At 41.9% G+C, this 23,852-nt stretch overlaps 1 protein-coding gene across 2 annotated transcripts in view; it reads left to right on the forward strand.

Moving 5' to 3' along the window:
- Positions 1-23,852, forward strand: part of cdk14 (cyclin dependent kinase 14) — a 570,262-nt gene that overhangs the window by 181,291 nt on the left and 365,119 nt on the right. For both annotated transcript variants that reach the window (XM_078235399.1, XM_078235409.1), the window contains one exon: positions 7,979-8,058. In XM_078235399.1, the coding sequence (XP_078091525.1) occupies positions 7,979-8,058 (80 nt within the window). The remainder of the gene's footprint in view (positions 1-7,978; positions 8,059-23,852) is intronic.

The raw sequence follows: 23,852 nt of genomic DNA on the forward strand, positions 1-23,852 counted from the left end.
CAACAACCTTGATGATGAAAGTTACTGTGGTAATGTGAATAAAAATGTACTTCCTTCGATCTTCCCAGCATTAACTGACCGAACCAGTGAAATAGAAGCTGCAACTAAGTGTCACAATTGCCTCGATTAATGAGAGGTGCATTGATGATTTTGGATCCAGGGAAACATGAAAAATTACAGCATGTAATTCATGAAACTGATTAAATCAATAAGCAACTTTGTTATAAGTGTAGCTGTAGAAAATTATGAAAATGTACTCTTTCCCTCTGAAGTTCTGAATGTACAGATAAATTCTGGTTTTGACAGTAAAGGTAAACCACCTACACATCTTGTAGTTCCATACAGCAGGTAAAGTAAATGCAAATAGGCAAAACTAATTAATAGACTTGGAGAAGTATTTTCAGGATAAACATGAGCAACCATTGATCATGTTAAATTAAAAGAATTACCCCAACAGTTTTATTGTAAAAGCCAGTTAAAGCTGATATAGTCTATATTTATAAAAAGATACCTGAAATACAAAGACCTACTGTTAACCAGAAAACGTGCGTCAAATATACAAAGGGTGGTGAGTGTCTGGAACAAGCTGCCAGAGGTAGTAGTAGAGGCGGGTACAATTTTATCTTTTAAAAAGCATTTAGATAGTTACATGGGTACGATGGGTATGGAGGGATATAGGCCAAATGCGGGCAATTGGGATTAGTTTAGGGGTTTAAAAAAAAAGGGTGGCATGGATAAGTTGGGCCGAAGGGCCTGTTTCCATGCTGTAAACCTCTTTGACTCTGACTGAGAATAAAAACTATAAATATCCAAACAATGTTTTTATCTCTAATGCAGCACTGAAACTGGTCTAAACAAAGTTATAAATAACATCCTCTGTGACTGACCCATTAAGGCACTCATACCACTTCCATGCAAGCAACAAGCCTCACTGCTCCCTGTTCTTGTTGACCTTCATGCCCAGTACAAATCCTGGGGTAAATTTGACATTCCATCCCTGTCTAACTCTCATTTACAAAGTCTGGTCCTATAGATTCTCATAGAACTCATAAAAACCCTACAGTGCAGAAAGAGGCCATTCAGCCCATCAAGTCTGCACCGACCACAATCCCACCCAGGCCCTACCCCCATATCCCTACATATTTACCCACTAATCCCTCTAACCTACGCATCACAGGACTCTAAGGGGCAATTTTTAGCATGGCCAATCAACCGCACATCTTTGGACTGTGGGAGGAAACTGGAGCACCCGGAGGAAACCCACGCAGACATGAGGAGAATGTGCAAACTCCACACAGGCAGTGACCCAAGCCGGGAATCGAACCCAGGTCCCTGGAGCTGTGAAGCAGCAGTGCTAACCATTGTGCTACCGTGCCGCCCTGTTCTGCTGACCAAGAAGTTATCACCATGCTTCTTCACATCTCCCTCCATAATATCTATTCATTTGTGAACAAGGCCTTTTCCGTTTTGATGATGTGTTTTATGCCAGATAATCTTTATCCATTGGTTGGAAACCTGAAAAATGCCTTTAAAAACGGAGGTAAAGTGATTTGGAACTTGCAGCACAAAACGCTAATCCCAATTTACATTACTATTGAATGGAGTGGAGTCAGCCTGCCTGCAAAGCCCATCAAATGCAATGACCTCAGGATCTAAAGAGCAAGACATCTATGACAGTCACCTGAGGTACTCAACTGTTGTAGATGGGCCATTAGCCATTGTCCAAGCAATTAGTCTTAATGTAGCTTCCAGACATGAGGTTAATCAAGTCACGTTTGGAATACATCGACAATGGGCAGGAATTTATGGCCCCACACATCCCGAAACTGTAAAATCCCGCCCAAGGTGAACGGACCTTCCCATTGTCGACCCCTCATCCGCTCCGGTTCCCATGGCGGATAGGGCAGTAAAATTCTGGCCAATGTCTTTTTAAAATTCTCCACGCAGTTGAAAAAGGAAGGCCACGTGACATGCCAGCCCTTTTGTATGTTTGACGCACATTTTCTCGGCAGAATTGAGAACAATCAGCTTGGGGAGAGGAAAACTAAGAGACGTTCCTCCTGCTTCCTTTTCTCTTGAACCCATTGGATAGGCTTCGAGCCCAATTTGCTGACTGATTATCCAGGAATGCTCTGCTGCAGACAGAGATTTCTTAAAAGAATCCAACCCAGAACTACCATCTCCCAAAGAACAACCAACCTTAGGTTGCGTACCTCTTTTTCATGGACTCTAATTTGGCCAACTTAGCCTTCCCAACTCTAATTTGTACACGTAAGAGAGAACTTAGTGTGTATGTGCGTGTGAAAGTCATTGTTTATTTTATAGCATATAGTATCTAAAGGCTTCATTAGTAGTGGTATTGAGTATAATTGTACAGTCATGTTGAAATTGTGTAACTATTAGGCTTCATCTGGACTACTGCATCCAGTTCCTCATGCTTGAGGAAGGATGTGAAGGCATTAGAAAGTAGAGGAGATTTATAAGAAAGACTCCTGGGATAAAGAACTGTAGCTATGAGGATACGTTGCAACTGCTTTCCTTGGAGGAAGAAATGGCTGAGAGGAAACTTGATAGAGGTCTTCAAGATGCTGAGGGGTAAATCATGAAAAGCAGTTCCCACTCGAGAGCATTGAGAACAAAGAACAATATAGCACAGGAACAGGCCCTTTGGCCCTCCAAGCCCGTGCCGCTCCCTGGACCAAACTAGACCATTCTTTTGTATCCCTCCATTCCCACTCCGTTCATATGGCTATCTAGATAAGTCCTAAACATTCCCAGTGTGTCCGCCTCCACCACCTTGCCTGGCAGCGCATTCCAGGCCCCCACCACCCTCTGTGTAAAATATGTCCTTCTGATATCTGTGTTAAACCTCTCCCCCCCCCCCCCCCCCTTCACCTTGAACCTATGACCCCTCGTGAACATCACCACCGACCTGGGGAAAAGGTTCCCACTGTTCACCCTATCTATGCCTTTCATAATTTTATACACCTCTATTAAGCCTCCCCTCATCCTCCGTCTTTCCAGGGAGAACAACCCCAGTTTACCCAATCTCTCCTCATAACTAAGCCCCTCCATACCAGGCAACATCCTGGTAAACCTCCTCTGTACTCTCTCCAAAGCCTCCACGTCCTTCTGGTAGTGTGGCAACCAGGACTAGAGATTCAAAATAATTAAAGGAGTAAGAGTGATGCGAGGAAAAAACATTTTCGCCCAAAGGGTAGTTGGAGTCTGGAATGAATTTCCTGAAAGGGTGGTGGAGGCAGGTTCAATCGAGATATTCAGAAGGGAATTGGATTGCTATCTAAAAAGAATGTGCAAGGTTATGGGGATAAGGCAGGAGAGTGGGTCTAGGTAGAATGCTCTTTGAGAGCCAGTGCAAACTGAATAGGCGGAATGGCCTCTTGCACTGTAAAGATTGTAATTTACTGTGACCAGTTTAAGTATAATAATGTTAACCTCTTTCTTTGCTAAACTCAAAACCTGCCCTATTGGTTATTTTACAATCACAAAGTACTCAGCGAATTGGGAAGTGTATCCTTTTTAAAGAAAAAAACCTGTTGTTGTGGTGAAATGAGGAAAGGGCAAAGAGGGAAGCCATTTGACCCCCCCCCCCCGGGGTCTTAACACCATTCAGCTTACTATGGATGCTTGCATTGACAAGGTGGCCTGGATGAAAAGTTAGTTGAGAGGCAGTGACTTGTCTGACATCCACTTCTGGTGAGCAGAAATTTCCTCCAAGTAAATATTGGGAAGACTAAAGCCATTATCTTCCATTACAAACGTTGTTTCCTCACCAGCGATTCTTTTTTCCTTTTTCCTGGTAGCCGTCTGAGGCTGAACAAGACAGTTTGCAACCTTGTTTGCTTCCGAGATGAACTTTCATCCACATACCCACACCATTGCTAAGAGTGCTTGTTTTCCTCTTGATGTCAGCTTTGTCCAAGACTCGGCTCATTTACTGCTGAGCCTTTTAGCTGTACCTTTGTTACCTCTAGATTTGACACTTTGAACATAACTACTCCCCCCGTCCTGATTTGATTTGATTTTTTATTATCGTCGCATACAAAGAACCAAGAACAGTACAGGAACAGGCCCTTTGGCCCTCCAAGCCTGTGCCGATCATGTTGTCCTATCTAGACCAACCACTTGTATCCCTCTATTCCCCATCTGTTCATATGTTTATCCAGATAAGTCTTAAATGTCGCTAACGTGTCTCAACCACCTCACTTGGCAGTGCATTCCAGACCCCCACCACCCTCTGTTTAAAAAAAACTTACTGCCCACATCTCCACTGAATCTTCCCCCTTTACCTTGAACTTGTGTCCCCTTGTAATTGTCATTTTTGCCCTGGGGGGAAGAAAGCTTCCAATTGTTCACCCTATCTACACCATTCATAATTTTATAAACTTCCATCAGGTCGCTCTTCAGCCTTTGTCTTTCCAGGGAGAATAATCCCAGTTTATTCAATCTCTCCTCATAGCTAATACCCTCCATACCAGGCAACATTTTGGTAAACCTTTTCTGTACTCTCTCCAAAGCCTCCCCATCCTTCTGGTAACATGACCAGAATTGGACACAGTATTCCAAATGTGGCTTAACCAACATTTTATATAACTGTAACATAATTTGCCAACTTTTATACTCTATGCCGCCGTCCGATGAAGCATGCCATGTGCTTTCTTCATCAGCTTTTCCACCTGTGCTGCCACTTTTAAGGATCGGTGGACCTGTACTCCCGGATCTGTGTGTGTCTATACTCCTAATGGTTCTGCCATTTATTTCATAGCTCCCACCTGAATTGGATCTACCAAAATGCATCAACTCGCATTTGTCTGGATTAAATTCCATCTGCCATTTCTCTGCCACTTTTCCAGCCTATCAATATCCTGCTGTATTCTCTAACAATCTTCATCACTTCAATTGCACCAATCGTCATCACTATCCACAACTGCACCAATCGTCATGTAACAGCAGAGGTCCCAGCACTGATCCCTGTGGAACACCACGAGTTGCAGACCTCCATTCAGAAAAACACCCTTCCACCGCTATCCTCTGCTTATGGCCAAGCCGGTTCTGAATCCATCTAGCTAGTTCACCCCTGCTCCTGTGTGATTTAATTTTTTGCACCACATGTAGTAATACTGCTGCTGGGGATTATCCTACTCATTCCATTTACTCTGTTCTTGTCCCATCACAGCCTCTTTTTGCTTTGCTTATCCCATTTGCCATTTAATCTTGCCTGCCTTCCACTCTTATCACAGACCTTTTCATTTGTTCATCCCCTCTGCCCATCTTTTCCTATCTCTGTTCTTGCTTAAAGCCTTCGAACTTACCCAGTTCTGACAAAAGGTCAGAAGCATTAATCCTCTTTCTCGCTCCATAGATGCTGCCTAACCCGCTGAGTGTTTTTTTTTGCCATTTTCTGCTTTGTTCTCCGATTTCCAGTTCTCGCATTATTTTGCATCCGATATGCTGAGACGAATTTTAATGGCCAAGTTAGATAATTCTGGAGTTATTGAACCTGCAAGCCTTATGGTTCTGTCTTAGTGGGTTAATCACCAGGCCATTCAATGGAGTGGGGCACATTTTTATTTGCACGGTGTTTGAATGATGGTTGATATGATACCCTTATTTGCTAAACACTATTTAGTTATTAGTGTCACAAGTAGGCTTGCATTAACACTGCAATGAAGTTACTATGAAAATCCCCTGGTCGCCACATTCCAGTGCTTGTTTGGGTACACTGAGGGAAAATTTAGCATGGTCAATGCACCTAACCAGCACGTCTTTCGGACTGTGGGAGGAAACAGGAGCACTAGGAGGAAACCTACAGGGAGAATGTGTAGACTCCGTGCAGACACTGACCCAAGGCTGGGAATTGAACTTGGGTCTCAGGCGTGTGAGGCTGCAGTGCTAACCACTGCGCCACCATGAGGCAGCAGTGCTAGCCACTGTGCTGTGATCATTAAAAACCTGGCAGTGTGGGGAAACAACTGATTTGTTTGAACTACAATCACAAGATGCTGGACTTTGTCTTAAATGAATCTCTTTCCCTTTTGGTCAGAGTTTTGCCTATCTGAAAAATACTGATCTGATCTGGAGTTCAATAATCGTTACTCAGCAACAGCAATGCAAGAATAAATTGCTATCTACCCTCTCATTTTTGTTGAAAAGTCTGATATCTTCATTCTGTTCGTAGGCTGGAAGATTGTAGGTTGTTGCATATTTAAACAAAGAAGCATGGCAATGAGTGTCAGTGATGTGTTTCTGTTATTTCTATGCTATCCTAATACCATTCGTTGGCCTATAATTTAGAATCTGAACTTCTCAGTGGGAGAAGCTGTGAACCACAATAACCGGAGCAGTCTAAAATTCTTCCTGCTGATAAACATTTTAATGGGCTAAAGTATCTGACTCAGTGTGATGCCTGAGAGGTTGGAGCTGCGGTAGCTATTTTACATCTGCACAAACAGTATTAACTCATCCCCAGGATAAAGCCTGCAGTCAGCTGATTCACAGTTCCATCAAAAGTAGCTTTTAAAAATGAACGGCGTACATTACAAGCAGTGTTTCAGCTTGCATTAACCGAACAATGATGATGACAGGCAAAGGAATGAGACGGGAGATGGACTTTTGTTCTCGAGCCGTGCATCATTTGTACCTCCCTATGTGATCATGAAAGGATTACTGATTAACCGTTTTTAAAAAAAAAAACCCTTTTGTGATCCAGGTTACCACATCCTCCCGACTAGAAAAGATAGTGCATGGAAAGCCTCAATCCAGTCCAAGAGGAAAATTAATTTAGTCTTCAGGGTCCTCCTGCTTCTTTAATTGTAGTTCCATTCTTTTTAGATGCTCTGTTGAATGGTTTCCCTCTTCAGCAGCAGCAAGCTTACTCTCGGTGCTGCTGTTGATCCTGTGGAGAGCTTGTCCAAAATGGACAGAGAGACCCAACTATGAAACTGGGCTGGGGACAATGAGCAGAAGTCCTGTCCCAATCCTCCCCCAAGTGAAAGGAGGATGTGCCAGGTCAAGATTTATATTTCAAAGCAGGAGTTTAACTGAACAATCCCCATTCTGTATTTAGTTTATTTTCTCGGATTATGGGAGATCTCCCAAAGCTGAAGACGTTGCAAAGGAGAGCAGAGAGCGAGTTTGTAAGAAAATGTCTCAATGTATCAGAGTGAAGGGATGCTTCTTTAAAAATGAGACGTGGAGGAATTTCTTCAGCCAGAGGGTGGTGAATCTGTGGAACTCATTGCCACAGAGGGCTGCGGAGGCCAGGTCATTGAGTGTCTTTAAGGCAGAGGTAGGTTCTTGATCAGTAAGGGGATCAAGGGTTACGGGAGAAGGCAGGAGAATGGGGATGAGAATCATATCAGCCATGATTGAATGGCAGAGCAGACTCAATGGGCCAAATGGCCTAATTCAGCCCCTACATCTTATGGTCTTATAAATAATGTATTTTTTAAAAAGCATGAGAGGTAGAAGTTGTTATACATTGGGTTAGATATTTTATTCTATTAACTTTTAAGTGCAAATGGTTTGCTAATTAAAATGTGGAGAGATGATCAGTTGATCACTGCAGACTGTTCGCATTGTGGAAATTCTGTTTGCTGTACATTCTTAAATCTAAATGGATTCTGCTCAGTGAATCTACAAAGAACAAATTGCATTACCGATAGAAGGGCTTACCTATTGGTTAGTGTCGTATTGAGATCCCCTACCATGATTGAAATTATTTTCTGCCAACATTTGCATTTGATCTTCGTATAAATAGCAGTACAGCTTATTCATATTTTAGTATTATAATTAAAAGCTAATGTTTAAGAAGAGGGAATAAAGGTAATTGAGAGCTTCAAGAAAGCATAGACATTTGAAAGTTCAGTAGTTGTTTATTGAACAAGAGATATCCTCTTATTAAAGGTATTTGCATTTTGTTTGACTAACTGATTGTAATTTTTTTTTCTTGAATTAGGGTTCATGGAAAGCTGGTGGCTTTAAAGGTAATCAGACTACAAGAGGAGGAAGGAACTCCATTCACAGCAATCAGAGAAGGTATCATTTTACTGTGGTTCACAGAGTTTCCGAGAGAAAAAAGTACATGAAAATGCCAGAGTTGATATTATGTACATAACGCGCAGTTTTCTTATCCAAGGCCTTTGCCCTAACGTATAACTGTAGCCTCTTCTAACCCTACCAGCTGTTGAGATTCCGGCCTTTTATGCATCCCTGATTTTAATCATTCCATTAGCCGCAGCTACTGTTAGTTGGCTGGGCTCTGAGCTCTGGCATTCCCTGCCTAAACCAGTGTGTCCCTACCTCGTTCTTTTTAAGATGTTCTTTAAAACCCACCTCTGAAGTTTTTGTTTGGCTTTCTTGGTGTCTCTTTTTGAAACCAAACCACAGACAATGCCATAATATTTTAATTTTGTGCATGAAGCATCTTGGGATGTTCTACTATTGTTCAAAGACAATCTTAGCATCAGACAGCACCTGTGGAGAGAGAATAGAGCCAATGTTTCGAGCCTGGAATGACCCTCTGTCAGAGCTGAAGACAAAGAAAATAGGACAAATTATTGCTGCCTCCTGCTCTCGGCCTACCTTTCCCATAGAGTCAGAGGTTTACAGCATGGAAACCGGCCCTTTGGCCCAACTTGTCCGTGCAGTCCTGTTTTTTAAGCCCCAAAGCTAGTCCCAATTGCCTGCATTTGGCCCAATAGAGTCCCATGTGTGTGTCTCAAACTCTGTATCTCAGTTGCACAGCCAGAATTGCTTTACTTACCGTGGATCTGTTAGGATATTCTAAGGAAACCATAAGATGCTTAAATGCAGTTGATTTTCAGAAGGACATACTTGGGACCATTTTCCTGGCAGCCTTTCGGAGAAAAAACATTGTTCTGTAATATGGTTAGTCTGATTTGTCACCATAGTTTTCTGTTCTTAACACTCAGTATTAAATTACTGGTTGCCATTGACATTGCAGTTGTAAAACCTTGACATTTGTGTCAGTTGCTGTGAAAACTACAATGATAATATATGACACACTACAATCAAAAAATAATAATCAGCATGCAGAAAGATTGAGCCCGATCCTGAATGATATAATATACCTATATATAATATACCTATAACAATGACAATCAAACTGTTTGCCTCTTCATTATATATATTTTTTAAAAAGGTGTAGGGACAAAATGACCATGCACAAAACATCTTGATTAATCAGCTAACTGTAATTTCATGTTGTTTAATTGTGGATATTATGATACTGACACATTAGGGAATACAACGTCACTGAAAATCATCAATTGTATTGTATTTTTCTTGCTGCAGAACTCAGAATGCAATGGTCTAAATTTTACGAACTAAGGGCCTTCTGTACAGAGCTTTCCATTTATGGATAGTTTTTTAAAGTTTATTAGTATCGCAAATAGGCTTACATTCACACTGCAATTAATTTATTGTGAAAATCCCCTAGTCGCCACATTACGGTGCCTGTTCGGGTACACTGATGGAGAATTTTAGCATGGCCAATGCACCTAACCAGCAGATGGAAAGCAATGCATGTGTTTGTGTGTGTGTGTGGTGCATTGAGCTCTGTCCAAATTTCCAGAATGTACTCAAATCTCTCTTGGCTTTAGGTTGAAGTTAGAATTCATAAAACCAATTTCAATGTCTAAAAGAGCTTTTATTTTATCTGATCTTTACATGCATTGGTATTATCATAGAATTTGACAGCAGACAAGGCTACTGGTCCATGTCTGTGCTGTCTTTATGAAAGAACAATCCAATTAAACCATCAATATTTGGATGTTTGCTTCTGAAGAGAACAGTGGGGATAAAGATTTTAGTATTGTTTAAGGGCATTTCGGGACCAGTTCAGAAACTCCAAGGTATATTATGAAGTTAGCCTGGACCCCGACTTTATTTGATTTTGGCATTAGTGCGAGCATAAGGTGTTTCACTCTAGGCGTGATTCTATTAACCTTTTATTAAAACAAACTTTGTTTAACAACACAGTTAAAATGCAACAAAAATAATTAGCATAACTTTCACCGATTTGAAATACTTAAACATGACAAGGCATAAAACTTAACAGCTAGCTATCTTTATAGTTCCAATTCAAACAATATCCCCACAGATATGCATCCTCCTTCAGAATCAGTTAGCACAAAAAAAAGCTTGTGGGTGCTTCCAGTGCTTTACCCCCTACCCCTGGACAGAGATACAAAAATATCCCTGTCTTCTGACACCCATGCAGTAGCCTCCAGAGAAAGATCTATCTTCAAACTGTAAAACTTCAGAGAAGGAGACCTATTTTCTGGCAGGTCCCAGTCTCTAATCTCCAGAGAGAAAAAGAGAGACAGAGAGCTACTTCTCTCCAAAGATCCCAAGCAGCAACTGAGCTTGTTTCTCTGTGTGAGCCTAGCCACACCCAGTCACATGATTTTTCTGTCAATCAACCTAATCAAATTCTACTCTGAAAAAGCCCAGGGCAAAACCCAAAAATAACAACACTGTATTCAAACAAACATTCCAGCAATTCAGATTAATTACGCTTCTGCAGCATCAACATGTAGGCTACCAGTTATAGACAAAGCGGCACTGATAAATATAACTGAATCCTAAACAAAATCCTGCACAGGAAACATGACACAAATACATTTCTTGAAAGCACAGTATTGTCACAGGGCCAATTCACTGTAACTGGAGGGACTAGGATTACTTTGGACAATGACTAAATGGCCTTACTAAATTATCTTGCAACAACCTTTTCCCTCTTGTCTAGATCGCATCATGACCATGCTCTTGTGTAGTTGATCCCTGCCCTCATACACCAAATATATGTTCAGCAATGCCATCTCTTTCGATCCCGTGCAAGCACCTTTGAAGTTCTCCAAATATCTCTTGTTGTCCTGGTCATTTTCATGAGAGGTTTTTTTACTCCGAGGGTAAATCTTTAGAATTCTCTACCTCCTGAGGTCTGTGGAAGCTTAGTCATTGAGAATGTTTAAAGCAGAGATTGATAGATTTCTAAATAGCAATGACATAAAGCGAAGTGGGGATAGTGTTGGGGGGAGGGAGGCATTAAGTGGATGATATTGAATGGTGGAACAGGCTTGATGGACTGAATGGCCTACTCCTGCTCCTTTGTTCCTCTTCTACATGATGATATAAAATGAGCTTCCTCATGTATGTGGATGACTTTGGGTTTATCCAACTATTTTCCTTACTTGTAGAATTACCATTCTGAGATGGCTGTAGCTACCAGCTATATTTTCCCAAATAGGTACAAACTCCAATGTGGTCAATCAAGTTAACATTCGGAATTGATTCATACAATAAAGGTGAAATGTATCATTTGATTGAAAGTACTATTTCCCCCAAACCCCACACCAGAAAACAATACCTAAAAATATCTTGAGTGGTCATTGATGTGTCTCTCAGGGGAAGAAATGTGTAAATTCTAATGGCATGTTATTTTAGCTGCAAATCCAGAAGGATTTGTAGGTTTATTTTGGGTAGAGACAAAAATGTGGATAAAGGGACTATTTTAAAGTTCATTAGGGTCTGCAAAACCCTATAGAATCATAGAAACCCTACAGTGTAGAAAGAGGCCATTCGGCCCATCGAGTCTACACCGACCACAATCCCACCCAGGCCCTACCCCCATATCCCTACATATTTACCCACTAATCCCTCTAACCTACCCATCTCAAGACACTAAGGGGCAATTTTTAGCACGGCCAATCAACCTAACCCGCACATCTTTGGACTGTGGGAGGAAACCGGAGCACCCGGAGGAAACCCACGCAGACACGAGGAGAATGTGCAAACTCCACACAGACTGTGACCCAAGCCGGGAATCGAACCCAGGTCCCTGGAGCTGTGAAGCAGCAGTGCTAACCACTGTGCTACCGTGCCGCCCTATCTTGTGACAGTTATCATTAAGTACCTTTCTGTCAACATAATGCATTTATTTCTTAAGTATCTAAACATTAACTCAGACTAATTTAATATTGTTTTCAAAATGTTCTAAAATACTGTTAACTTCTGACTTTGACTACTCACTGGATCCTTTGCTTTCAATAGGTTCCTGGGTAGAAGAGACACTGAGCCATTTATGCTTTTTATTTCATGTACAAAACTATTGAATTAAATTCTGTTTTAAAATTGTTTAAAGATTCTCAAGTGCTTTAAATGAAAAGGATGCCATTTCAGTGAAAAGAAAACCTCTATTGCAGACGTATTGGAAGATCACATTCTTCTAATTTTCCAGTTCAGTTGCAATTTTTTCCTGCATATATAAAGTGGTCAGTGATATAGTTGAACACTTACAGGTGTAGTTATTTGCATGTTGTTACTCACGTTAAATAGAATAGACCCTCAGTGACATTTCTAATTAAGAATAAGTGAAGTAGTTCAGTTTTTTTGTTAAATGTCTCTTTTAAGGTGATGTTACTGATGGCTATCATAATATAATCGATTAGTAGTTGGCATTTCTGATTAAGTGGAACGTTTATATTCTGAAGTGTGTAGATGAGTTTGTATGGCAAGATAATCATTGGACAATCTTCATTGCTGGAATTCAACATTTATCTGATCCACAGACCCATGGGGTGGGATTTTCCAGCCGCGTTCTGGAACTGGAAAATCCTGCCTGAGGTCAACGGACCTTTTCATAGTCCACCCCTTGCCCACTATGATCCCTGTGGTGGGTGAAATGGTAAAATTCACCCCAAAATGTTTGTTTTCTTGGCATTTATTTGGTTTAAAAAATTCAATCTGGTGTTCACCCTAAAAAGTGAACAAGCAGATGAATGTTTAATACATTTTGATATTATGGTGCCATTCTACCCTGATGGATCATATATAGATTTATTGTCATTATCTATATCTGCATTCGAGGTTGGCTGCCTGGGTAGAAAATGTCATTTAATCCTGGGACCTGAATTGTGAATCAAGCTTAAATTGATGGGATGAAAGTCTTCCCTCCCTGTTTAGTGTCCATCCTTAATGAAATATGTTTGACCAATTTCAATCCAATTGTATTAAGTCTGATCTTTACAGCGCAAAGCTAATAGTTCAGCAATATGTTGGCAATATCTCTGAGGCCATAAGGGTATTAGCATAGGAAATGGTGAAGAAAATCATATGGTGCAGTAGTAGTGATCCTGCTTTTCATCTTATTTGTTTGTGGGACATGAGCATCGCTGGCTGGCCAGCATTTATTACCCATCCCTAGTTGCCCAAGGGCAGTTGAGAGTCAACCACATGGTTGAGATGCATGGTGCAGTTTTGAAGAGAAAATTTCATTTGATCTAGCTTTGATAGCTTTTTGGAGGAGAAAATTCCAGATTTCCACTATGTTTTATGTGAAAATATGTCGTCCTGTGGATCTTTTATATATGGGAGTTCCTACTCACTTTGCCACTTGTATGTACAGCAATGACCACTGGACATGTTTTTGGATATTGTGTTCTAGTGTGGTGTTTGGGGGAGCAGTACTTTCAATCAAATGATACATTTTACCTTTATTGTATGAATCAATTCCGAATGTTAACTTGATTGATCCCATTGGAGTTTGTACCTATCTGGGAAAACATAGCTGATATCTACAGCCATCTCCAGAATGGTAATTATACAAATAAAAGATATTTCACATCAAGTAATGCATAGTAATACAAGGTAACTGGTAGGTATATTTATTTTGATAGTGCTTGATAATTAGCAATCCTTATTTCAGCAGCTCTCTTTAAATTGGACCCTTTATCCATTTCTATGCTGTGCAGTCACCCTTTATGCCTGTTGAATTCTCTTTCATGGTAGTTGCATTTCTCAGCAAAATTGGGCAGTTTGCCATTCCTTAACATGGGGAATAATGATTGATGGCGCTTTTATCTGTGATGGTCACTTTGTTTGTTGTCTGCACGCCCAAATTTGTGCATGCCAATGATGGTGTGAAAGAAGGAAGTAATACGCAAGTGAACAAAGTTGGAGGGATGCAGAGATTGGGGGTGGGGGGAGCTGCAGCTACAGACAGGAACGGAATGTGTCTGAGACAACTTTAGATGTAAATATGAAGATGCTTTTAAATTATAGATATTGCAGGGACCAATGTATGAGAGTGAGGACAGGGGTGAGTGGGACTTGGTGTGGGATGGAATACAGAATGCAGAGTTCTTGAGCTGAGGTTTATCGAGAAATGGTGGAATCTGGAAATAGGAAAGGTGCTACTGAAGCTTTCTCCAGTAGTTGGGGTACAGTTGAATGGCTCAAAAATTGCCACTTTCCCTCAGGGTGACCAATCCCAGTAAAATCTTACTGTTTTGTTGCTGAAGAGGTTGATTCTCTGGCGCATTAACCATCAGCCAGCAAAACGATCATCTTTTTGGGCAATCCCTCAGGATCGAGGATGACTTGCTTCCACTCTGTCCGCTAAGTCGAATGCCTGATTGGCAGATTTTGCCACGTGCGGGGCAGGTGATGTTTGAGGGGTTTGGTGGATAGCTTGTTTGAAGGTTTGTATCCTCCTTTGCCGAGTCCTGTAACTCTTTAAAGAGCTGCTGCTGTTGCAATTCCACAGCACCAGCGGTACAGCAATGCTACAGAAAACCACAGAGATTTTCTAATCTTTTCAGGCTTCCCTCAACCTGCTCAGGGTTGCCTGGGAATATGGACGGTTTTTGGGCTGTCCATTGGAACCAATGCTGTTGCGTATTGTTTTTGAGTTTGCATGCCAATTAAGTGAGCGACGAGGCAATTTAAATTGTGATATTCGTGAATAACAAGAGAGTCAAAGGGTATGGGGTAGGCAGTAAAGTGGAGTTGAAGCCACAACCATAATCTTATTAAATGGTGGTGCAGGCTAGAGGGGCTGATTGGCCTACTCATTTCTATGTTTGTATGTATGAATTGGAGTTGTATTCGAACACATGAACTGTAAGTGTGAGCTTCATAACCAGTTTGTCCTTTGAGTGAGTGCTTAAAAGGAAGAAAAATTATCTATATTTTAACATTGCAGGCAGTGAAGAGTAAATTAAACTTCAAACCACCAACAGTTCTTCTAAGCATTGATGTGGCAAGTTTGGATTAAAGTATTTGTCATAATTCCAGGCTGCATACAAATTGTTGAATGTCGCCTGATAGTTCCTGTAAAATGTCTGCATTGGTTTAGTGAAAGCACTCGCACCTCTGAGTCAGAAGGCATTTAGTTCAAATCTCACTCTGGAGGTATGAGCACTTTATTTTGTTTGTATGGCTGGGGTTACAGTTTAATGTCGAGGTTAACAGTCCATTCAATGGATTCAGCTGACACAGTTTTAATGGTTCTGATGCCACCAGGGATGTATTTCTCAGGGCAAAAGTTCAGTCTATGGGCGATGTTCTGACTTGAATGGCTACAGTCACAGTTTGAACTGTTACCCATGTTCCACTTGTGGAGTAAGTGGCCACATCCTCCCTATTTCATCGTCAAGCGGTTGAGGGTTGTTCGATCTTTCTGTGGAAGGTTAAAACCAGGGACCAATGTCTATTACCAGGATGCATTTGGTAATGTTTGTAGTCAGCGAGGATCTGCGTCATTGAGAGGTGGGGCCATTGTCAGTTTGTAGGGTGTGGGAGTGTGCTCTGATAGAGATTACGGATTTTGGGCGAATGCTTACATTATGAACAAGAAGCAGAAGTAGGCCACTTAGCCCCTCAAGCCAATTCCTTGTTCATATGTCTCTGCCTTAAAAGTATTCAAGACTGACTGGAAGAAAACTCTAAAGACATTCAACCCCCTGAGAGAAAATACTTTTGCCTCATCCCCATTATAAATGGATAACCCCTTGATCCCCAGTTCTAGATTCTCCCATGAGTAAACCTGCTTTCCACGTCCACTTTGGCAAGATCCCTCAGGATCTTGTCAATGTTTCAAACAAGTCACCTCTTACTCTTCTAAACTCCAGCAGATACATGGTTAGCCTGTCCAACCTCAAGACAACCCTCCCATTCCAGATATTAGTCTCGTAAACTCAACTGTTTCCAACACATTTACAACCTTCCTTAAGTAAGGTGACCAGTATTGTACACAGTACTCCAGAAGTGGCCTCACTAGTGCTCTGTATAACTTGGCTCTGATATTCTGGAGCTGCTGCTGATAGGTTAATGTATCGTCAAGAGCAATGCCAAGATATTTTGGCATGGGCTGTGAGGGAGTAGTCTGCCATAGAATTAGATGTAAAGTTTTTTTTCCTTGCTTTGAATTGATCAGGTGAGAGGCTGGAAAGACCATGTTTGATTGAAGTCCCCATTTTCTGAAGTAGGCTTCTAGAGAACATAGGTCTTCAGTGAGTGTTCCTGAAGTTGTTTAGTCTGAAAAGCCAGGGCCAAGTTCTTAGCATGTGTGAAGAGCCATGATGTTTCAGGAGGGAGGCTACTGGTGTGTGTGTGTGTGTGTATATATGTTGAAAAGAACCCGTAGGAGGACTGACCCCTGAGAGAACTCTTTGGTTGTGTGGAGATGGCTGATTTAATCTCCAAGGTGCACATGGAGCTATCGGTTGCTGATCCTGAATTTGTTTAGGTGTAGCATTTTCATACAGTGGATGATTTTGGAGCGTTTCAGCAGCATATCTAAACACCATACCCATGCCATAGACACAGGATAAGTTAGCAGGGGCACTTCCTGCCTTCAGGTCTTTCTGAAAACTGGCCTCCATGTGGGTGCTCAGTATCAGCACCTGCTTGGAGCAGTTGCAGTCTGTGGGATATTCTGCCAGTTTGGTGTGGGTGGGACATTGCTACTTCCGGGCTGCGGGAGCTCAGTCTGTTTAGCAGAAGGCATTACAGGACCTTGCATGTTTTTGAGAGCAGGGCGACAAATTGTTGAGTGACTTCCATGACTTGGCAATGGCAACTAACATGGATTGGCACCAGATGTTTGGGATGGTGCCTGTACTGTGGATGTTGGAGAACAACTTTGCAAGCCACTTCCTTTCCTGTGATCCAATGTCCTTCTTGAATTCTGTGTAAATCCCAATGATATTTTCTGCTTTGCCTGACTTGTTTGAGGACATGACCTAGGCTGGCACTTGAGTATAGTACTGAGAGAGTACTACATTGGAAAGTGCTGTCATTTGAATGAAATATTAAACTGCCCTTTGAAGGGGAGTGCTCTCTAGTGTCCTGTTAAAACGTTTATCCCTCAAACAAAATGAATCGTCTGGATATTTATCTCATTGCTGTTTGTTGAATCTTTCGGTGAGCATCTTGATCTCAAAGTTTTCCCGAGTCACAACGGTAACTGTATTTCAAAAGCATTGCCTATTGGCATGTTCTGAGGTCAGGAAAGGAATAAATGCTGTTTTTGTTCACAATGACGTGAGTTACTGAAATAAAATTTGAGACAAATCGGTGAACTTTAAGTGAACCAGATCATTGCTCAAAATTGTTACTCCACTTTTAATGCTGTTGCAAGAATTTGTTGTAGAATTTTACATCTACCTATTAATTTCACAATTTGCTGAGAATCAGGCATTATAATCTGAAGACTCCGATGATATGTATTAAATTTTTTATATATGCTGGATAACATTAAGGGGGTGATTTACTGGAGTCCTCAAGCTTGTGAATCGGAGAATTGGTGCAGACTGGATAGGCTGAATGGCCTCCTCTGCACTTTATGGATTCTATAGAAACTGTTTCTGCTGTGGTTTGGTAAACAAAAGGGCAAAGAAAATCCAAGGGAGGAATGAAGAATTTCTTTTAATGCACTGAGTTATAAGATTTGAAATTAACCACATCAAAAGGTAGTGGAAACAGATTTAATAGTAATGTTAAGTGAATTGGATATATATACTTAGAGTAATTGGTAGGGCTGTGCTAAAGGAGCAAAAGAATGGGACTAATTGGGTAGCTCTATCAAAGAGATGCACAAAAAATGGCATCTTTCTGTGCTATATGATTCTATGAATCTCAATTCTGAAACTATGATCACCAATTCATTCATAAAAGCTGGTATTTTCATCTTTGGGAATTGAAGCTGGTATTTTCATCTTTGGGAATCTCATTAGTGACAGACAGCATGGTTTTGTAAGAGGGAGGTCGTGCCTTACAAATTTGGTGGAGTTTTTTAAGGCAGTGACAAAAACGGTTGATGAAGGAAGGGCCGTGGATGTCGTCTATATGGATTTCAGTAAGGCATTTGACAAAGTCCCACATGGCAGGTTGGTTAAGAAGGTTAAGGCTCATGGGATACAAGGAGAAGTGGCTAGATGGGTGGAGAACTGGCTTGGCCATAGGAGACAGAGGGTAGTGGTCGAAGGGTCTTTTTCCGGCTGGAGGTCTGTGACCAGTGGTGTTCCGCAGGGCTCTGTACTGGGACCTCTGCTGTTTGTGATATATATAAATGATTTGGAAGAAGGTGTAACTGGTGTAATCAGCAAGTTTGCGGATGACACAAAGATGGCTGGACTTGCGGATAACGAAGAGCATTGTCGGGCAATACAGCAGGATATAGATAGGCTGGAAAATTGGGCGGAGAGGTGGCAGATGGAGTTTAATCCGGATAAATGCGAAGTGATGCATTTTGGAAGAAATAATGTAGGGAGGAGTTATACAATAAATGGCAGAGTCATCAGGAGTATAGAAACACAGAGGGACCTAGGTGTGCAAGTCCACAAATCCTTGAAGGTGGCAACACAGGTGGAGAAGGTGGTGAAGAAGGCATATGGTATGCTTGCCTTTATAGGACGGGGTATAGAGTATAAAAGCTGGAGTCTGATGATGCAGCTGTATAGAACGCTGGTTAGGCCACATTTGGAGTACTGCGTCCAGTTCTGGTCGCCACACTACCAGAAGGACGTGGAGGCGTTAGAGAGAGTGCAGAGAAGGTTTACCAGGATGTTGCCTGGTATGGAGGGTCTTGGCTATGAGGAGAGATTGGGTAGACTGGGGTTGTTCTCCTTGGAAAGACGGAGAAAGAGGGGAGACCTAATAGAGGTGTACAAGATTATGAAGGGTATAGATAGGGTGAACAGTGGGAAGCTTTTTCCCAGGTCGGAGGTGACGATCACGAGAGGTCACGGGCTCAAGGTGAGAGGGGCGAAGTATAACTCAGATATCAGAGGGACGTTTTTTACACAGAGGGTGGTGGGGGCCTGGAATGCGCTGCCAAGTAGGGTGGTGGAGGCAGGCACGCTGACATCGTTTAAGACTTACCTGGATGGTCACATGAGCAGCCTGGGAATGGAGGGATACAAACGATTGGTCTGGTTGGACAAAGGAGCGGCACAGGCTTGGAGGGCCGAAGGGCCTGTTTCCTGTGCTGTACTGTTCTTTGTTCTTTGTTCTTTGAAGTGGATGAAATATTGTAGCCTTGGTTGGCAATTTTCAGGGAAATCCATCTGGACAGAATCCAAAACCATGCAGACATCCAGGCTTGATGAGAAATGACCAAATGATTGTCCTAAAGGTCATGCAAACATACATATCATAGAACCAAAAGTGAGGGTATTGGACTGGAAAAGCATAAAGTGTACCCAGTACATGTGGCAATGATCAAAACATTTTGTGACACAAAAAGGGAACACCATTCATCCCAAATTTAAGTATCCTAAAATATAATAACTAGAACAGGTCAGTAATGAAACATATGAGATGGATAAGAGTGCAAAATAAATATTATTTTGAGTTGAAGCATACATAATGAGGCTTGGCTGAGTTACGAAAGCTATTAGAATACCAGAACACCTGCCCACCATTGAAAATTGTTTGAATGACGGTTCGGTCTCTGACTTCATAGAATCATAGAATCCCTACAGTACAGAAGGAGGCCATTCAGCCCATTGAGTCTGTACCGACCACAATCCCACCCCAGGCCCTATTCCCGTAACCCTCATTTACCCTGCTAATCCCCCTGACAATATGGTTAATTTAGCATGGCCAATCAACCTAACCAGCACATCTTTGGACTGTTAGAGGAAACCAGAGCACCCAGGAGAAACCCACACAGACACTGGAAGAAAGTGCAAATTCCACACGGACAGTGACCCAAAACAGGAATTGAACCTGGGTCCCCGGCACTGTGAGGCAGAAGGGCTTGCCACTGTGCCACTCTTCTTTTGTCAATTTTGCAATCTTCGTTTACAAAAGTGCTTTCAAGAGTTTTAGTTTTTGAGGATGTAAAGGGCCTAGATACTTTTATTCGCTGGTAATGCAGATTTTTTTCAAATATAGGAGGAAGTTATCTTTTTCTTCAAAGCTTTTTTATATGTGCCACTATACCATATAGGGTTCATTGAACCTGGGCATGGAAGTGCCATAGCTTGGCAAGGGGGCATGAATGGCTATGGGACTAGTTGGGGTGAGGAGAAGGGGCAGGAGTAACCTGAAATAGGGGACATGAGGGGGACCTATTGAATTTACTGTTTTAAAGGCCCCCACCCCCCCTTGCAAACTAGGGTTCACGATTCCTCTGAGGATCCATGAACCGCATGTCTTTTAGAAACCAGACTCAACACAATGAAAATTACTGAGAAGTAACTGATGCCTATCTTCACGGTGAGCCAGCCAGGTCGGGAATGCTGAATGCAGGCCTTTGACAGGAACCAGCCATACCCTCTAAAGGCAGCCCCAAAACTCAGACTGTGAATGAAGTTGGGAATGCTGGAATCGGGTCCTGCTTGCCATTTGTATCAACCCAATCTGGAATTCCGAGCCTGCATTCAAGAAGGGAGACAAGCCCGATTGTGGCAACTACAGAGGAGTCTCCATGCTGCCTGCCACAGGGTTGATCATTGCAAGTATCCACCTCAGTTGCTGCCTCCCAGCGGTTGAAGAACTACTTGAAGAGTTGCAATGTGATTTTATTTTTGCCCATTGAGAGGCACCACAAATGTGATCTTCACTTGTGGCAAATTCAAGACAAATGCCGAGGCAGATACTGTTATAATAAATGGAAGACTGTTAGGTCGGTCTGGGATTTCTTTCACAGTGACATCATAGACTTGATAATCCAAGTAACCTTAGCTTGTACTGTTTTAAAAAAATAGTTTTATACCTGAAGTGGAACCAAATCTTCCAGTAACACACACTGTCTGAGAATATAACTAGTTAGCAAGCGTACAAAAGAGAATTGAAGAAAGATTGCCATCCAAAATGCATTTAGACTCTGTTCTGATGATATCCTGTCCAAAATCTACTTTTCATTCGGATGTTGATTGATCCACATACTTTCTCCAAATCATTTGGAAATATATTGCAAACAGCAGAGGCACCAGCACCGATCCTTATGGAACACTGCTTGTCACAGACCCCGAGTTAGAAAAGTACCCTTCCACTGCTACTCTCTGCTTCCTATGCCCAAGCCAGCTTTGTATCCATTTTACCAGCTCACCTTTGATCCCATATGACTTCACCTTCTGTATCAGCCTGCCATGAGGAACCTTATCAAAGGCTTTACTAAAGTCCATGTATACAATATCCACTGTCCTGCCCTGGTCAATTTTTTTTGTTGCTTCAAAGAATTCAATCATGTTTGTGAGACATGACCTCCCCTTCACACAACCATGCTGCCTATTGCTAATAAGCCTATTCTCTTCCAGATGCGCGTACATTCTGTCCCTAACAATCTTCTCCAATAATTTCCCCACCACTGATGTAAGGCTCACAGGCCTGTAATTTCCCGGATTGTCTCTTCTGCCCTTCTTAAAGAGAGGAACAATGTTAGCTACTCTCCAATCCTCTGGTATCTTGGCTGTGGCTAAAGAGGATACAAAGATTTTGGCCAAGGCCTCAATAATTTCTTCACTCGCCTCCCTCAGTATTCTGGGATAGACCCTATCTGACTCTGGGGATTTGTCCACCTTAATGTTTTCAAAATAGCTCCTCCCTTTTTATCTCAGCATGTCCTAGAATGTCAACATCCTCCTTTCTACAATCACCATCCACTACATCCTTCTCCCTTGTGAATACTGATGCAAGTGCTCGTTCAGGACCTCCCCCACCTCTTCTGGCTCCACTCACAAATTCCCTCCTGTCCTCGAGTGGACCTATCCTTTCCTTAGCCACCCTCTTCCTCCTTGTATACACATAAAAAACCTTGGGATTCTCCTTAATCCTACCTGCCATGGACATTTTATGGTCCCTTTTTGCCTTCCTCAGTCCCTGTTTAAGCTCTTTCCTGCTACCTTTGTATTCCTCAGGAGCCTTACCCGTTTTCAATTTTCTGAAGTTTATGTATGCCTCCTTCTTTTTCACTAAGCTCACAATCTCTCTTGTAATCCAGCGTTCCCGTATCTTGCCATCTTTATCCTTCATTTTTCCAGGGACGTGCTTATCCTGCATTGTTAGCAACTAACTTTTAAAAGACTCCCACATATCGCATGTGGATTTACTCTCTAACAGCCGGCTCCAGTCTACATTCCCTAGCTCCTGCCTGATACTGTTGTCGTTAGCTTTCCCCCAGCTTAGTACTTTCACCCTGGGACTACTACTATCCTCTTCTACAAGTATCTTAAAACTTATAGAATTACGATCAATGTTCACAAAATGACCTAAAGAACAAACCTCTCAAAAAATCAGTACTTGTTCAGAGTCAGTTAACTCTGTTCCTCTTTCCACAGATACTGAGTTTTTCCAGCATTTTCTGTTTTTGTGTGTTTCAGAGAAACATAGAAGATAAGAGCGGGGGGAGGACATTTGGCCCTTCGAGCCTGCTCTGCCATTCATCACGACCATGGCTGATTGTCCCACTCAATAGCCTAATCCTGCTTTCTCCCCATAACCTTTGATTCCATTCGCCCCAAGTGCTATATCCAGTCGCCTCTTGAATACATTCAATATTTTGACATCAACTACTTCCTGTGGTAATGAATTCCACAGGCTCACCCTCTTTGAGTGAAGAAATGTCTCCTCACCTCCATCCTAAGTGATCTACCCTGAAACCTCAGACGGTGATCCTTGTTTCTGGACTCCCCAATCGGGAACATCCTACCTGCATCTACCCTGTCTAGTCCTATTAGAATTTTATAAGTGTCTCAGATCCCCCCTCATTTGTCTGAACTCCAGCAAAAACAGTCCTAACCTAGTCAATCTCTCCTCATACACAGTCCTGCCATCCCTAGAATCAGCCTGGTAAACCTTTGCTTCACTCCCTCGAGAGCAAGAACATCCTTCCTCAGAAAAAGAGACTAAAACTGCACACAATACTCTAGGTGTGGCTTCACCGAGGCCCTGTATAATGGCAACAACAGATTTGTTGCCTGTGTTTATTGTGTCAGGTTTAGTATCCAATCTTTGAGTTGTTTTGGGAAGGTGCTAAAGAGAAATCCAATACTTTTGCCAAAAATGAGAGAGAGGAGTTGCCTCTGGGTTGTTTCCCATGACCGTCCATTGGTGTTTGTTGCAACCTTGGATGCAAGTCATTTGTCTGACTCCTGATGTGAAATTGAGATCAGGTGCATTGTTGGCAACAAGTAGGGTGAGAGGACAGGATGAGGTTTGGGAGTTAATTGGATACGGTCAAGACATGGAACAACCGGTAGAGGGAAAGAGATGGAAGGATTGGAGTGAGAGAATGTTAGAAATGAGATCCACGGAGGGTATGTCTCTGATTTTTCAATGCATGTGGCATTATTCCAGCATTCAATATGTTCAAATATTTTGAAAACTATATAAAGCCCTGATTTTTATTTAGTCATTTTTTCCTCAAACTATTGGCTATAAGCTATAATTATAAAAATCAATATTTTCCTGCATCAGATGGTTTGATCTAATTTTGAACAGGCACGGATTTTGTGCAGGTTTTGTTCTTGAGGTAAGGTGTTCCGATATTAATGAAACACATTAGAAATGCTTCACCC

The sequence above is a fragment of the Mustelus asterias genome, chromosome 2, assembly GCF_964213995.1.
Source record: "Mustelus asterias chromosome 2, sMusAst1.hap1.1, whole genome shotgun sequence".
NCBI classification, from domain to species: domain Eukaryota; kingdom Metazoa; phylum Chordata; class Chondrichthyes; order Carcharhiniformes; family Triakidae; genus Mustelus; species Mustelus asterias.